This window comes from Barbatula barbatula, assembly GCF_947034865.1.
Source record: "Barbatula barbatula genome assembly, chromosome: 24".
Classification (NCBI taxonomy): Eukaryota; Metazoa; Chordata; class Actinopteri; order Cypriniformes; family Nemacheilidae; genus Barbatula; species Barbatula barbatula.
In genome coordinates, this window is record NC_136787.1 from 14,277,422 (window position 1) to 14,292,718 (window position 15,297).

The 15,297-nt window shown below is 37.8% G+C and overlaps 1 protein-coding gene across 1 annotated transcript in view; it reads right to left on the reverse strand.

Annotated features, from left to right (window-relative positions):
- The window catches only part of uvrag (UV radiation resistance associated gene), an 82,632-nt gene that overhangs the window by 46,473 nt on the left and 20,862 nt on the right, over nucleotides 1-15,297 (reverse strand). The window contains exons 8-12 of the mRNA XM_079448606.1: nucleotides 13,320-13,446; nucleotides 5,017-5,101; nucleotides 3,387-3,474; nucleotides 2,848-2,908; nucleotides 40-205 (exon numbers count right to left, since the gene is read on the reverse strand). Coding sequence (XP_079304732.1) covers nucleotides 40-205; nucleotides 2,848-2,908; nucleotides 3,387-3,474; nucleotides 5,017-5,101; nucleotides 13,320-13,446 — 527 coding nt within the window. The remainder of the gene's footprint in view (nucleotides 1-39; nucleotides 206-2,847; nucleotides 2,909-3,386; nucleotides 3,475-5,016; nucleotides 5,102-13,319; nucleotides 13,447-15,297) is intronic.

A 15,297-nucleotide genomic window follows, 5' to 3' on the forward strand; every position in this document is an offset into this window, starting at 1 on the left:
TGTTCCAGATTATTTTCCAGAAAACAAAATCACTCTTACTCTCTCTCCTTCTCTGTGAGTTTGTCAGTGATGGTGTCTTTGATGGAGGAGCGAGACCCCTTGTGGATGATGGGGTACCTGAGAGGTACCTGCAGGAAGAAAGATATCATCATCACCAGGTGTGCCGTGTAACCCAGAGCCACCGCCACGCTCCCATCATCCTTTGCTACAAAGGAACAGAGAGGAACATGGAAGACATCTTTACTCACAATTAAACAAAAGCCAGTAATTCGTTGAATCTCACAAAGTTAAGTTTGGGTCACATTTCACAATTTTATTTTGATATTGCAAAAAAATATAAAGCCTCTTTAGGAAAAGCAATGACATTATTTTCATGACAATACACTTTTACACTTTAATTTAACCTTAAATTTTACCTGATTCAACAACTGTGTTTCACATATTTTATAGCATTTTAATGCCATTTTTTTTTTCAGCAATGAAAGTTGGAGGGGAAAGAACCAAATGCGCATAGTTGCAACTAATGAAAAAGATTGCAATTCAAATTGTGCCTGTCCTTCTTTTCTTAAAGAAAAATATAATTATACAAGCATTTGAATTATGACCTGTACATGTTCTTAACAGCTTTCATGAGATTCACTCAAACATATCCAGACAGAACTTTATAATACTAGAGCCTACTGTTAACATCAAGATTTATACATCTCGGTTTAAAGGATGAGCCACAACAATTCAAGACGATTCACTCCATTGTGAGGTTTTAAATTAGGGGCCGTTTGTTAAGGTTGATGGAAGTAGATGAAGGCCATTCATTTTGTTGAATCACCGTAAGGGCCCTCCAGTTATATGAAGTCATATCATAACGTAATGCCATGCACTTTTCTTGACTGGGTCAAAAGCATCTCCGGGAGCTAAACACTACTTAAAAAAAACATGTTTCTACAGTACTAATGTTAGTGTTCTTTTTTTGCACGTATAATCACACGCTATCACCTGCGTTTCCTAAATAATTATATACAATCTGACTCATTCCGACGGACCTATTTACTGCAGGAATGGCGACCTTTTAGCCCAATTCTGGCAAATTCACATAAAAAGTGCAAATGATGAACAAAAAATATTTAGTTGCCAAGCGATGATGAGGTCAACGCTGGATGGTGTAAAAAGATGGAATATTTATTTCCCTAAAAAAAAACACTTTTGCTTTCTATCAAAAACATGCATCTAAACTACATTTCCCAAAAACACGTGCGCGTGCTCCGTATTACTCACTACATCTCATGGTTTTGAGAGTTTCCAGACTAGGACAGCCGCATAATTCCAGATGAAAACAACACGCTGTGGACACAGACCATATCACTGGCTGTTATGGAAAGCTTGGTGTGGCAACAACATGTCACACTGCTGTCGCTATGGCGTGTTTGAACTATTCCATTGTGCAAAATTGGTCGCTTAACCAAATCCAGAAGAACTGGATTGCGGTGAGCATGTATCAAACATAAGAAATCCAAGGTTTTTGTGCATTGAAAAAACTTGTGTGAGTATGAATACTAGTATTCATTTTGATCTCTCCAAATTACAGCCAAGAAAAATGATTTAATAACCACATATATAGAAAACTGTGATGCATGTATGCAATCGTCTGTGCATGCATGTTTTTGCATTGTGTGGTTCAACCTGGCTTCCATTAACCTCAACGTTCTTTTGAAGTCACGGTTTCCCTGCCTGAAAAAAGCCAAACGTGATTCCCTGCGACACGCACAATGCCGCTCGAAGGACACATCGGAAAATGAACCGCATAACTCTCGCCAATTCCAACACAACAAAGGACATCACATCTACTCATCAGGCACAATTCATTTTCCTCATTACGAACTCGAAAGGCCTAACGGGAGGGAACTTTTTCGAGATGAATGCGCTAATAAAATCCTTTTCTCTTACATAATGAGAGAAGTCAAGAGGTCCAACCACCGTTATTGCTTTGTGAATAACTGACTGGATTGGCCTCGCTCTAGAACAGACGTTAAAGGGGTCTATGGAAACAGGTTTGCATTGATGTGAGTGATTGATTGATGGCCTGTAGCCTATGATCCACAGCCAGGCTAAAGAGTCAGAATCAAGGGATTTACAGCCAGTCAAGCAGAACTGACTGTAGCTCCTGTACTTTCATGTGTTGTATCTGCTGGAGGACAGGCTTTTTTTCAGACAAACCAGAGTGTAATTCAGAGTTCAATGGCGACCAATGGCAAGAATGACTAGTGGTTAACTGTTATGGGTTTTCTAGAGCATATACAGTATCTAGAGTACAGAGTGGGTAACAGATAAAATAACACTAATCTACAAATAAGTAATTATTCAGTTAAATAAGTAAGTATATTCTAGGTGAAATGTGACAACAGTGAAGATGACAAAATATAAAAAGTAGTACTTTTTAATTTACATTAATTTCATTTAATTTACGTTGTTTTCATTTAAACAAGTAACTTTTAACTTTTTTAGTTCCCTTTGTTTAATTTCATATTTTTTATGAGTTTTTATTTTTAAATGTGAAAAATAACTAAGTGTTCTTAGACGTTTTAACGCGTTTTATTCCAACACCGTTTTAAGCATTTTACAAGGGGGTTATGAGGTTCATTGTCTCATTTGTATGTTTTAGCACGGTTTACTTTCGCACAATTGCCGGAGAGGTTAAGGTGTGGTTTTAGGAGTGGTCCTTTATTATTTTTAAACGAATAATTGCACGTTTTTGTATGATTCACATAGTACAAATTCATATGAATTTTCCGCCACGTAAAATAATTACGAATTCAAGTGAGATCAAGTTGATAATTTACCCACAAATCTTACCTTGAAAGTCCTCAGAATTGGGCAGTTTCACACCACATATGAGATAATCATTCTGATTGTTCTGTAAAAAACAAACAGAAGCAGACACGAGCAAAAGCCTTTTTTAATTCAGTTAAATATGTAAATATGAATTTCTACTAATGGTTATAGAAACGCTACAACAATTTTTCTTTCCACCAAAAAGTTCCACAAGAAAGTTGTTTTTTTTATTTTTTGAGGAGAACTATCCATTTAGGCTTAATAGTTTATTCAACTGTTTTGACCATCAACAGGGCATTGTGGGTAACAGGAAGAGTGTACTCAAAACAGAAGGTCTTGGTCATTGTGAAATTGTGAGAACAAAAGCTTGTTAAAGCCAGTAATGCCTTTCTTCCAAGACTATGAAAAGTGGATGATTTTTCACGTTCCCAGCATGCCGCACACTGTAGCCGTCAGCATAACATGAGACAGAAAGGAAGGTGTGTGTTATATTCAAGTGTTCTTGTTGAGCGTGAGATTGAGTGTGAAGTGGTTTGTGTGCTGTAGAGTTACGTGCTCACCACATCAATGGGATATATGTAGGACAGCTCCGATATAAGCTGACGAAAGCGGGAGGTGAGCTGGGCGTTAGATTTGAGAAACATCTCTCTGTTGAGGAACACACACGGAGGAACTTCAACATCTTACACTGTACAGCATATTTTTATTTCAAAGTGTAAGCAAAGGATTACAAGTTCATAAATATACATGCCAAACACACATATTATATAAAAACAAACATTAATTTCAGAATTGATTCATTATGATTATCTTTTTTAGTGCAGTCAAATCGATCATAGATATTTTCATATACATATAAAAAATGTGCATTAAAATAAAAAACGAGCTTTATGAGATTCATCTCAAGGTCAAAACGTGTCTCAAGCTACCCGATTTCCCCCTATATCAAATTAGAACTAAACATATTTGTTCGTGTAGAAATTTTAGGGTATTTCACCCAGAGCCAAAAAAATGACCCTGATGGAGAAAGAGAAGATTTAATTGTAATGTGGCTTCAGGAAATCCACTTACTAATGATGCTCTGAATCATCTTTCTAGTAATTGTAAGAACTACTCAATTATTATAACTGCCAAATTACAATGGACTTCCTCCCCTCTGACCCCATCCTCCAATGGCACGGCCAACCCTAATCAAACCACATCTGTCAAAACCGGGATTTAACATCGCCCCAGGAAGGGGATACAGTCAAAGTTAAACCTTGACTTGTCTCGATGAGGTGAGAAGGGGTTGAAAAAATGTTTACTTTTCATATCCACCTTTGAGCTACTGGGTTTAAGACTAGAGGCGGTTATGTAAAGAGACAGAGAAGGAGAAAGCAATGAAAAATAATGATAGCGAATAATATGGTATCAATTTACAATCGTGAATAGAAGCCAGGAAGAAAACAATGATGAGGTATGAAGGCTTCACCTTCCTTATTGGCCTATAGCTTACATATGGGTCCACAAGGCCTGTTTTACTCTTCTCAAATCTGGCAGCCCCTATCCAACTCGATCTGTCCTTACTGGAAGTGGGTTTTTGATGGCTTCCAAGTTTGTGTGTTTAGATGGGAAGGGTTGAGAAGCCTAAAGCAGTCACGGTTCAATCCTCAATTATATTCTATGTTCTCCATCAGCAGGACTCACAACATAAGACTGACTATTATTTTACAAAATGCCGGATTATAAAACTCACAGTGTCGATACGCATGTTTAAAAATTATAGCAATGGTTAGAGCCGTGGCTTAGAGGTTAATGCAAGAGTTAGACCTGTGCTGCTCAAGTTGGACACGCAAGATCAAGTCTGTTTACGCAACTCTGAAGAACATCTCCAGACATTAAAAGGCATTATGTGGGAGGTCAACCCTTGTGCGCGAGCGACCCTTGGGGTCAAGTCAAACCCATCAGCGTCGACACAACACAACCTGCTTATCGTCACAAAAAGCGGGTGGGAGAACACATTTGTAACAAATCCAACATGCCCTCAAAGACTCCATAATCTCCAAAAACCCAAGAGTGGAAGAGCGAACCATTCTGTGGCCCATCACAATAATGTCTGACAGATATGGGGCCACCAGACCGAAGAAGAGAGAACGAGGGATGAAGAGGGAAGAGAGAAGGATGGATAATTGCAGGTTGACAACCACTCACCTTTTGGCAGTGCATTCCTTAACCAGCTCTGTTAAAGACGTGCGCTCAGACTCCAGGCCCTGGTGTTTGGTCGATGACGCCTCCTCTGAGGAAAAAATGCAGACAGGTGATGGGATTAAACGATGGAGATAAAAAATGGACAAGGGAACAGGTAGTCTCATGTGTGTTTGCACAGGTGGGTGGGTGTGTCGGAGTTTGATAACGGTCTATTAACTTTTATTCCGATAAAACGGTCTTTCATCATCACGAAAACATTTCCTCTACAGGCAACAAAAAAAGTAATTGAGATTAAAAAACGCTCGTAGGGGTTTTTTGTATAAATATGACGGCTCTGCGTTATGATAAAAACATAACACCATATAATCAAAACACTCCCAACTTTGGATTTCAAAACTAAGCAGGATAAGACCTGCATAGATTATAATAAAGACAGGATGTAATAATGAAATTGTGAAACTTCATAGTTTCGTAGTTTTTATATTATGATGCATGTCTTAACACAAAGACGACAAGGAAAATAATGCATAATGTGTTTGTGTAGCTTGCGTTATACACTTACAGATTAAAAATTTGTACCATGAATGCACTTCAAGTCGCTTTGGATAAAAGCACCTACTAAATGCATAAATGGTAATGTACACATTGTATACACAGACAAAAACGGTTCAAAACAATATTGCCTCCTACTGCCAAGCTCTATATGTGCCGTATCCGGGGTGTGTTCGTGTGCATGCAGATAAAACAGAACATTTAATCTTCATCTGATGTTCAGAGATACTCTCGGCCCACATTGACAAGCTCAAAGACTTTTTGCTGATGGAGTTCAAAAGACTTTCCAACGTAACCTGCATGGCCATATCGCACGTATGTCATCACAAAACCCATTTTGCATTTTATTACTTCAAACATAATATCCACAAGAAAGAAAGAGAAAGACTGAAGGAGAGAGAATACAATCGATGATTTCATTTTAGAGGGATAGTTTACGCAAAAATGAACGGTTTGCGTCGCTTGCTCACCCTGAAGTCGCTCCAAATAGGTTGTCCAACCGTGCTAATAGATTCTATGCAGAGACGTTATAGCTCAGTCTGTTTTGTTATCAGCCCTGCAGTGGAAAATGAAACCATTTACGTACCGGCTAGCCCGGATTGGCAAAATTTAGCGACGAGAACGATTCGGCTCGATGGTGGAAAAGGTGCCCGAGAACCATTTGCTTTGCTAAACTTTTCGAACACAGTTTTGGAACAACTTGAGAAAGAGTAAATGAAGACAGAATTTTTTTCATTTCTGTGTGAACTGTTCCTTTAGGAGCACAGGAAAGGATCCTGGGGTGAGACCTCAGGAAGATGTTTGATACATTTTCGCAAATTCTACTTCACAAAGGCTGACTTTATTATCAATATAACAAAGATCGGGTTAATTCTGGGTAAAGAAATGTTGAAAAATTATGAATAAAACGACCCTAAACTTTTGACTGACTCGTTTCCTTCAAAGACTTGATTCTTGCCCATCCCTTTCCAATCCACTTATATAAAATGAGGCAATGAAGAAAGATGAGAGACCGAAACAAAGCAGACTGTCTGGTAAAAAAAAGGACACAGTAAAATTGCTTTGTTCTGACCCACAATTGTAAAAACAGAGTCTGCTTTTTAATATGCCTCACATTTTCTCCTCTTTTACGGCCTGGTTGGATACTGTATCTCTGTCCTAAAGCGAGGTCTGGCGGAACATCCGAATTCTCTATAAACGCGGGGTTAGGTGTAAAAGGGAGAAATTGAAAGCGAGATCATCGTCGCTAGAGGAAAGTGGTCCCACATGCAACGCCTTGAACCTCTCATTAGGAGGAGACGGCGGGAAATAAAAGAGCCAGAGGCAGAGAAACAGACTTGGAGGTCTGAATGCTTTTGTTCTCTGCTTGTTCGCTTTAGTAGATCTGTGCTTAAGTAACACCGCAGTCATCAAGGTTGTCAGCACCAGGTCGAGGCCTCCTCTTTGCCGCCCACGGCTTTCTTAAATACTACTGGCAGATTTGTCTGTTGTCAGTGCTGGCTCGATGTACTGTAAACATTCCTGACGGACAAATGTTGAACTTGTTAACACGGACGGTGTTGACTAACAAAGAGAAAAGTGTCTTAAAAAAATCAAGGTTCCTAAGGGTTCTTTGTAGGGGTGGGTGGTTACATTGAGACGTTTTAACATCCACTACATTCTTCTGTAGCAAAAAAAAGGCTCTTAGTAGTAGTAAACAGTTCTTCAGATTATAAAAATGTAAAAAAGATACGATTATTTAAAAGATTATTAACTGAAGGATGATGTGGGAAAACAAAAATGGTTCTTTGGCATTGCTGTGTCACAGCCTTTTTGGCGGCTTTATTTTTAAAAGAACCCATCCGACCTAAAATATAAGTTCATATTTCCCTGATTAATTATATTTCAAATATGTTTGTCACTGTCCTTCTGAAGCCTTGGATCTACCATGACTAATAATAATGATTTATGACAAAGAATAAAAATCCCAAAATATAATGATGATACAAGGTTTCAGAATGACATATATTATATATTATACTTCAATAATTGAAATCCATATATTTATAAAATATTTGAGTTTAAATTAAGATTATTATAACTATTAAACCTGTAACATTTCTTAGCAATTTAACTTGAACAAGTATGGAAAAAAACTTTTTGTCAACCATCCATAAACTGTATACGGATGGTTGACAAATCAACCATGCATGTGTCCTATGACAGCAAAAAGTATTAAAAGTATAACATAATTAATATTTAAAAAAGTAGCATAAGAGAGATGTATCTCCTCTACATAGGACACATGCATGGTTTATTTGTGAACTACCCATTTACAGGTAGACATTGTTCATCAACTCACAAACCCCTATTTGAGAATCCCTGTGCTATTTAACAATGCTTAAAGTATATAAGTACTTAAATTATATTAAATATATTTTAAAACTGAAAATTATATAACTAACACAGAGAACGTTTCACATTCTTTCTGTAAAAAGAAAGCCCATCTTTCAGTTACCTGCATAACACCTAAAACCTTGACAATAGTCAACTTTTTCAATTATTACCATCATTAGTTTATTGCAATCCAAAGCATATTGCTTTATTTCGATATTTTTTAAGAGATTGCTCCTCACTTTTGCATACCACAGTAAGGTAAGACAACAGATTTCGTATTTATTTTTCGCTCAAACGTTACGGAATGCAGCTTTAATCGCGAGTGTGTGGAACAGCGCTAATCCGGCCAAAAAAATTACTGATGCCTTTTTGATTTTTGCTCAAATATTATGTGAAAAACCTAAACAATGTATTACCTATGGTTTCTGAAGAAAAAATGTCCAAAGAATTGATTAAAATAATCCAATTACAGCGCGTTGAGGTTTAAAAGCGCTGAATTCATGTAAACCGATCTGCTTTGCTAGCGGTTTCATTAACTCGCTCAAACACACGCTGTATATATAAACTTAATCAGCTATATCCACTACATAAACTTACAAAAACCTACCCTGTCAATCTACCCCAAAGCGAGACTGGCAGACCAAACAGGTGTTTCATGTCTTCAACGCCCACAAAAACTCTACAGCGTGTGCATCTCCCCCTCTCTGAACGGCAGAGAACTTTTAATACTTTCCTCGTTTGCAAAGCGCCTCGGAGTTTGACGTTTACAGGCCCGCCGTCCCCGGGCTGTCATGGCAGAATGAGCGCAACCGCCGATCATAACAACGTCAAAACGCTTTTACGGCCGTAATTTACAACATGTGCGTGGACGTGACGAGAAATTAGAGCGAGGGAAATGGTGGCAGGAGGCTTGACCCTTTAAAGCTTCAGTGGAAAAGAGGAGCCGCTCAGTGACCAGAAACGGGGAGGACGTGCGAGCTCGCTTGACTGCAGCTTTGTACACTGAACAGAGACGAGATGGTTACACTTAAGTCATTTTGTGTAATTTCTAGCAATCTCCCTTTATAAGTGGGATAAACTACGGTAGTTTTGGACGAGACTTTCATGCTGTCTCTGAGGGCCGGACCGGTTAATATCACGGCAAATAAGTGGTGACTGACAATAGTTTAAAGGACCATTAGCGTTTAAATGAAATTTGGGTGCGGGGGGTTTGGCAGACAGAAAGAAGACCAGGAATTAACACAAAGGGACAGGGAGGAAAAACGTGAGAGGGAGAAAAAAAAGAGAAAGAAAGGGAGAGAAGCAAGAATGCATGAATGATCCAGAAGGTCAACTGGCATGTCATCATAGGTTGCTCTTTCCCCAATTCAAACAGATATTTCTGCTTGTAAATGTCTTTCCTGTGTGTGAATATAAAGCCGGGCCGCTCCCTCGAGCTCCAGCTCCAGTCCAGACAGGCACCTCAAGTCAGAACCAGCTTCTATATGAGAAGACGTCATCCATCTACCAGCTTAAGACGGACCTTTCCCTGAACCCCAAATCCGTTGTTTGTTTCCACAGATGAGGAGGTCATGAAGACAATGCGTTGTGGAATGGCAAGTACCGGGACATTCAATCATTACTGATGTGCAAGTGTGCGTGTATAAGTTGTGTTCTTTATGAATGCCCAACCCTCAAGTCAAACACCAGCAACCCCATCAATCACCTCTTCACACCTCCCGCCCACCCACAACATTTGATAAATAAAAAGAGCGGGATTTCGAAATCGAACCTGAATGGCAGGAGACCACGACGAATGGGGCAGTGAGGAACTTAAGGTTTGGATAAACACAGACTTTTCTATTGATCTTTGATGAAGGTTGTGTAAAGTAACATGAGAATTGGTGAGTCTGCTCTGTAGAAAATATATTGTAATGTTATGTTAAACGTATAGTTCACCCAAAAATGTTATTCTGTTATCATTAACTCACCCTCGAGTTACTCGAAATCTGTATAAATTTCGGTTGAATACAAAGAAAGATATATGGAAAAATGTTAGCAACTAACAGTTCTGGGGCACCATTGACTACCATAGTTGGAAAAATTACTGTGTAGCTTTCTCTGCGTTCATAAAAACAAAGAAATGAATACAGATTTTGACCAACTCTAAGATGAGTATATGATGACAGAATTTGGGTTAAGTATCCCTATAAATACAGTTTTAACTTTTCCTACTATTGTAGTCAATCATGCCCCAGAACTGTCAGAGTAAGTAATTTATTACAGGATTTTCGATTTTTGGTGAAGTTTTCCAAATGCAAGTAGAAAACAGAAGACCACATTGCCTTATCTCAGATGTCTGGAGATAAAGTAGTGACCAAAATTGATGTCAGAGGGGGTCATAGTTGAAAAATGTCATTTTAATGCCCCCTCGGGTTATAATAAACCATCAAAATATGAGATGGTTTGTAAAAAATGTACAAAAGAAACTACTTGAAAGCATTTTTGGAAATAAATCGTTTTGGCAAAACACACATATCAGGGAATATAGTTTTTTGTAAAGACCACTAACTCTGTACGACGTAAACAACACTGTTCCAGAAGAACTTTTTAACACAACACAAATGTTAGAACAAAATGCAACACAACCCAACAGTTATGACATAATGAAAATGTTAAACTTATTTATTTGTAAGATTTAAAATTAAATAAAAAAATGAAGCCAGAAGTCCTTCTGGACCAGTGTTTACATCTTACGAAGTGGTCTATACAAATAATACATCGAAAATCTTGACTACAATTGTATCTGTTATTAATATTTGTTGATTCTGTCTTCTGGTAATAGTTTCATTTTCCTTTGCACATGTGTTGTGTGTAATTTTTTGCCAAGCCTTGTTAAATTCTTCCTTAAAGATGAGCATCAGTTTACACTCCAACGCACCAATGCAACATGCACACTACAATTTTTAATGCATCTTTTTAAAATATTTGAAAAAAAAAACGATGTCTATTGTCCAAAGTTGGACATCACTTTTGGCCAGAGGCGGACAGAGTACACAGGTTCATTACTTGAGTAAAAGTACAGATACCCCTTGCTAAATTTTACTCAAGTACAAGTAAAAGTACTACAGTCAGATGTGTACTTAAGTAAAAGTACTGAAGTACATGTTTTTAAAAGTACTTGAGTATCAAGAGTACAAGAGTACATTTTCTAAATATTGCATTACTACTGCCACAGTGCTTACATTTATGTACAGAAACGTCCTACATGGAGTTATGAAAAATGTTAATGTTAATACCTTGGAGAATGTTAAAGGAATTTAAAGTAAAATCAAGTAATTTTAATCTTTTTACCATGCTTTATTCTTTTCACCTCTGCTAGAGTGTTAATGGATTTTTTGCACCCACATTTGAACCGAACAGTTTTAAACAACACACCGCATACTCAAGAACATCAAAGCAAATACTCTGCTTACATTAATGAGTAATATTAGAAAATACAATTCAGCTAACAATTGTGTGTACATGTGAGTTTCTCTGTTTTTTCATCGATCAGTAGTGGCGTTTCATCAAAACCTAGGGTATGGCGAAATTTCCTCAGACCATACAAAAACGAACCACAATGAAACCAAATGATACCACATATATGTAACCACAAAACTTAAAGTAGTAAAAAATAACCCACAGCCAGATGTTGTCATAACCACCACCACCGACTACGTTAATCGACTATGAGACTAAAATATAAACCAACCATTGATCAGATTCAGCAAACAAGATTAAATATAAAACATGTCTTACCTTGTCGCAGGGTTGTTAAGCCTTGATTCTTTTCATTTTTAAGCTAATCCTGGCATAGCTAGTGGCAAATCGCAAAATACATAATAGCCTAAACTGCGACTGCACTACAAAGTCTTTCCGTACAATATATTTTTTTAATTTTTCACAGATAGCGTTGTACATTATGAATGAAATACAATAACAATAGTGTAAATTATTCGATTTATTAAAATTATTAAATGGATGCCAACTAATTGGGAAAATAAAGACCATCCCCACATACCCATAACCTCCCACTTGATTCCAAAACCACTGTTAGGCATTTTGTAGACAGTTTCTTTGTTTTATTGAAAATAAATGCCTGTATATGATCTTAAATGTGGAAAATGCAGACAAACGAGTTTAGCCAAAAAGAGCTTCGAACAAACATTACGATGATGTCACGTCAAAACTACATATCTTCGGTCTTACCGACTATACGACAATGACGCTATGTACATTCTCAAATACACATGCTTCCGACGCCTATGCTACATGTACACATAAAGTGTAAAGTAGTTTAATTATCTTTAATGAGTCTCATTATGCACACGTACTTTGTTTCAACAATGTTTTCTGAACGCTATAGGGATATACACAAACGCCGCCCCTGAAATCAATAAACCTAAAACAGCAAAGAAGGCGATATAGCAATGTTCTGACACACCTCTGAACCTGACCGTGTTATACACGCAGCATAGAGCAAAGAAGAGAAAATAATAATGATTAAAGAAAATCAGCTGACCGGTCGCGATGTTTTCAAGTTCATTTCATGTTATATTTAGCATTTTATATGACGCTATTGGCTACTCTTCCATTACCTTTATTCTTTATTCATATAAAAATACCCCCAAATCGCATGAAAATACACACAAAACACATATTCTTCAATCATGCATTTATTAGCTTCTTGTTTTGGTGAAGAAATGTTACTTTAGCTTCATCGCGGATGTCCTGAATGAGGAAGTGTACACAGGACGTGTCATGCAGACGTGAGATGATTGACAGCTGTGTACAGCAAATGATAGAGCTCTGAGGTCTGGGTGATTGTTGCTGATAGGCTCGCCCAATAAGTGGCGCCTGCACAATCCAATCACGTTTGAGAGGATAAAAACTAATTGGTGGTTTCCGAGATTTTCTTTTTCCTTTTTAGAAGTAACGTGTACTTACGGTTATGGATAGAAATGTAGCGGAGTAAAGAGTACAATATTTGCCTCTCAAATGTACTTGAGTAAAGTCATGAGTACTCCCCAAAAATTATACTCAAGTAAAGTACAGATCCCTCAAAATTGTACTTAAGTACTGTACTCGAGTAAATGTACTCCGTTACTGTCCGGCTCTGCTTTTGGCCACTAATGCATGTGACGATAGAGCAGTAAAGATAAGATGAACAGTTTCATATTAAAGCCTAACACAAAGTCTTATTTGGAGATATAAAGCATTGTGTGTAAAAGAACAGAAAAGGCAGGAAGGAAGGAATAAGGGGAGAAAGGAAGTACAGAGAGAAAGCCCAGAAGAAACAAGTGTAGGATGTGACAATATTTCTGTAACCAAAGAGATTTCTGGGTAAATATAGCTACCTTTCTTCTGTAGCTGTGCTCTTTCTTTCTGTAGCACCTCCATCTCTCTGGCCAGCGCTTTTTTCTGTCTCTCCAACTCACACCTCAGGACGCCGATGCGCAGCTGCATGCATTCCCTTGCTTTCTTCTGCAGCGAAAGGATGAAAATATTTTGTGAATAAAAGCTTTCTCTTGTTTTGTTCCATTCCTTAAGCATCTCTATTGAGAAATTTTCTTCAGAACATTTAAACCGCACAGGCTTTTTAATTATTGCTTGAAATTTCTGGAAAAGTTTCAGTACTGAAATTTTACCATCAATCGCCGTTTTGGTAACAGGCAAAAACACAATGTATTCACTGTATCCAGGTCACTTTGGAAAGCAACCTGATGCCAGAAATATTCACATTAATGTAATAAAAAAAACAAGGGATGAATTTTTAAGCAGATTACAGCGAACGTCAGCTCCAGATCTGCCCTCAGCTTTTTCTCCAGCACCCAGCGAAATCGAGTCTATGGCAGATCTATCTAATCTATCGTACATCTACAGCTTTCGGGACTGTTAGTGAGCCAAACGCACTAATGAGGAACAGCGATCTGACGAGGGTGAAAGTGGGATAGAAAGAAGATAAGCTGAGGAAAGGGAGTGAGGGAGGAGATAAGATGGAGGGAATGTTTGCTGTATCTTCAGACTCTATGATTGCTGGTGGCGATCGCAATCAAACTCGGCGTTGCCTAGTTTAATGCACAGCAGAGGAACATCTTCAAATGTTAGATCCACATGGCCTCCAGCGCCCGCTGTGGCGCAACACATGCACATCGAGTAATACCAGCTGAAGAAATATTTCTAAAATAAGCACTCCCACATGCAATTACAGAAACGGTAGAAAATGTATATAACAAAGAAGACAGAAACATGCATTTGGCATGTTATTACACAGGGTGTTAGGGATATGAAGTGGAAGTGACAGAGAAATCTCATGTTAGATTAAGGTAACATCTCAAGATCTTGTATTTTCGCACTTGGCAGCTGAGGAAGTGTCAGTCAAAGAGACGGCAGAGATAGCGCCTCTATCTTCAAAACCCTTGGACCCTTATACCAGGGGGAAAGATTTCAAGTTTGCGTGTTGACCAACATCGGCAGTGGCACTATAAACACAAACAATTACTTTCTTGCACGCAAAAAATTACTAAAATTGCAAGAGCTGTTACGATTACTCGCGATTAATCACATCCAGAATTAAAGTTGTGTTTACATAATATATTTCAGAGCATGGTGCATATTTATTTTGTATTTATAAACAAATACACGTTCACATGTACACATATTTACGCATAATTTAAATTATAAATATATTTTTTGTAAATATGTACAGTGTTTATAAATAGAAAATAAATATACATAAGGGGTGTAACGGTACGCGTATTCATACCGTAACGAGCTGTCAAGGGGAAAATTCTAAATGAAGTCATCGTTCCTATGCCCTACTCCCTTCGAAGGATGAGTGAACAGGGCATGTGCGTGCCATTATGTAGACGTTTGGAATGCACTTGGCAAAGGGAGCGACGTTATTTTATCATTATCTTCAGCTGGCATGTTCCCATGACAACGCAGCATTGTGTCCGTCAGCAGATGTCACTGTAGATAATATATATAAAACTTTTAAAAATATAAAATGTATGTTTATTTGCAAACAGCTAGGTTTTATGCTTAAGTTATGCCATTAAAACAGCGAGATCTGCTGACGGACACAATGCTGCGTTGTCAAGGGAACATGCATAGGAAAGATTACTTCATTTGGAATTTTACCCGTGACAGTTCGGTACAAATACACCTACAGTTACACCCCTAATATAGACAGTGCTCTGACATATATTATGTAAACACAAAGTTTTTTCGGGATGCGATTAATCGCGAATCATCATTGAACAGTACTATGCTAGAGTATTTCTACTCTATGTGTTTTTTGTAGAGATTTGAACTGTGAACATAGCACAGCAT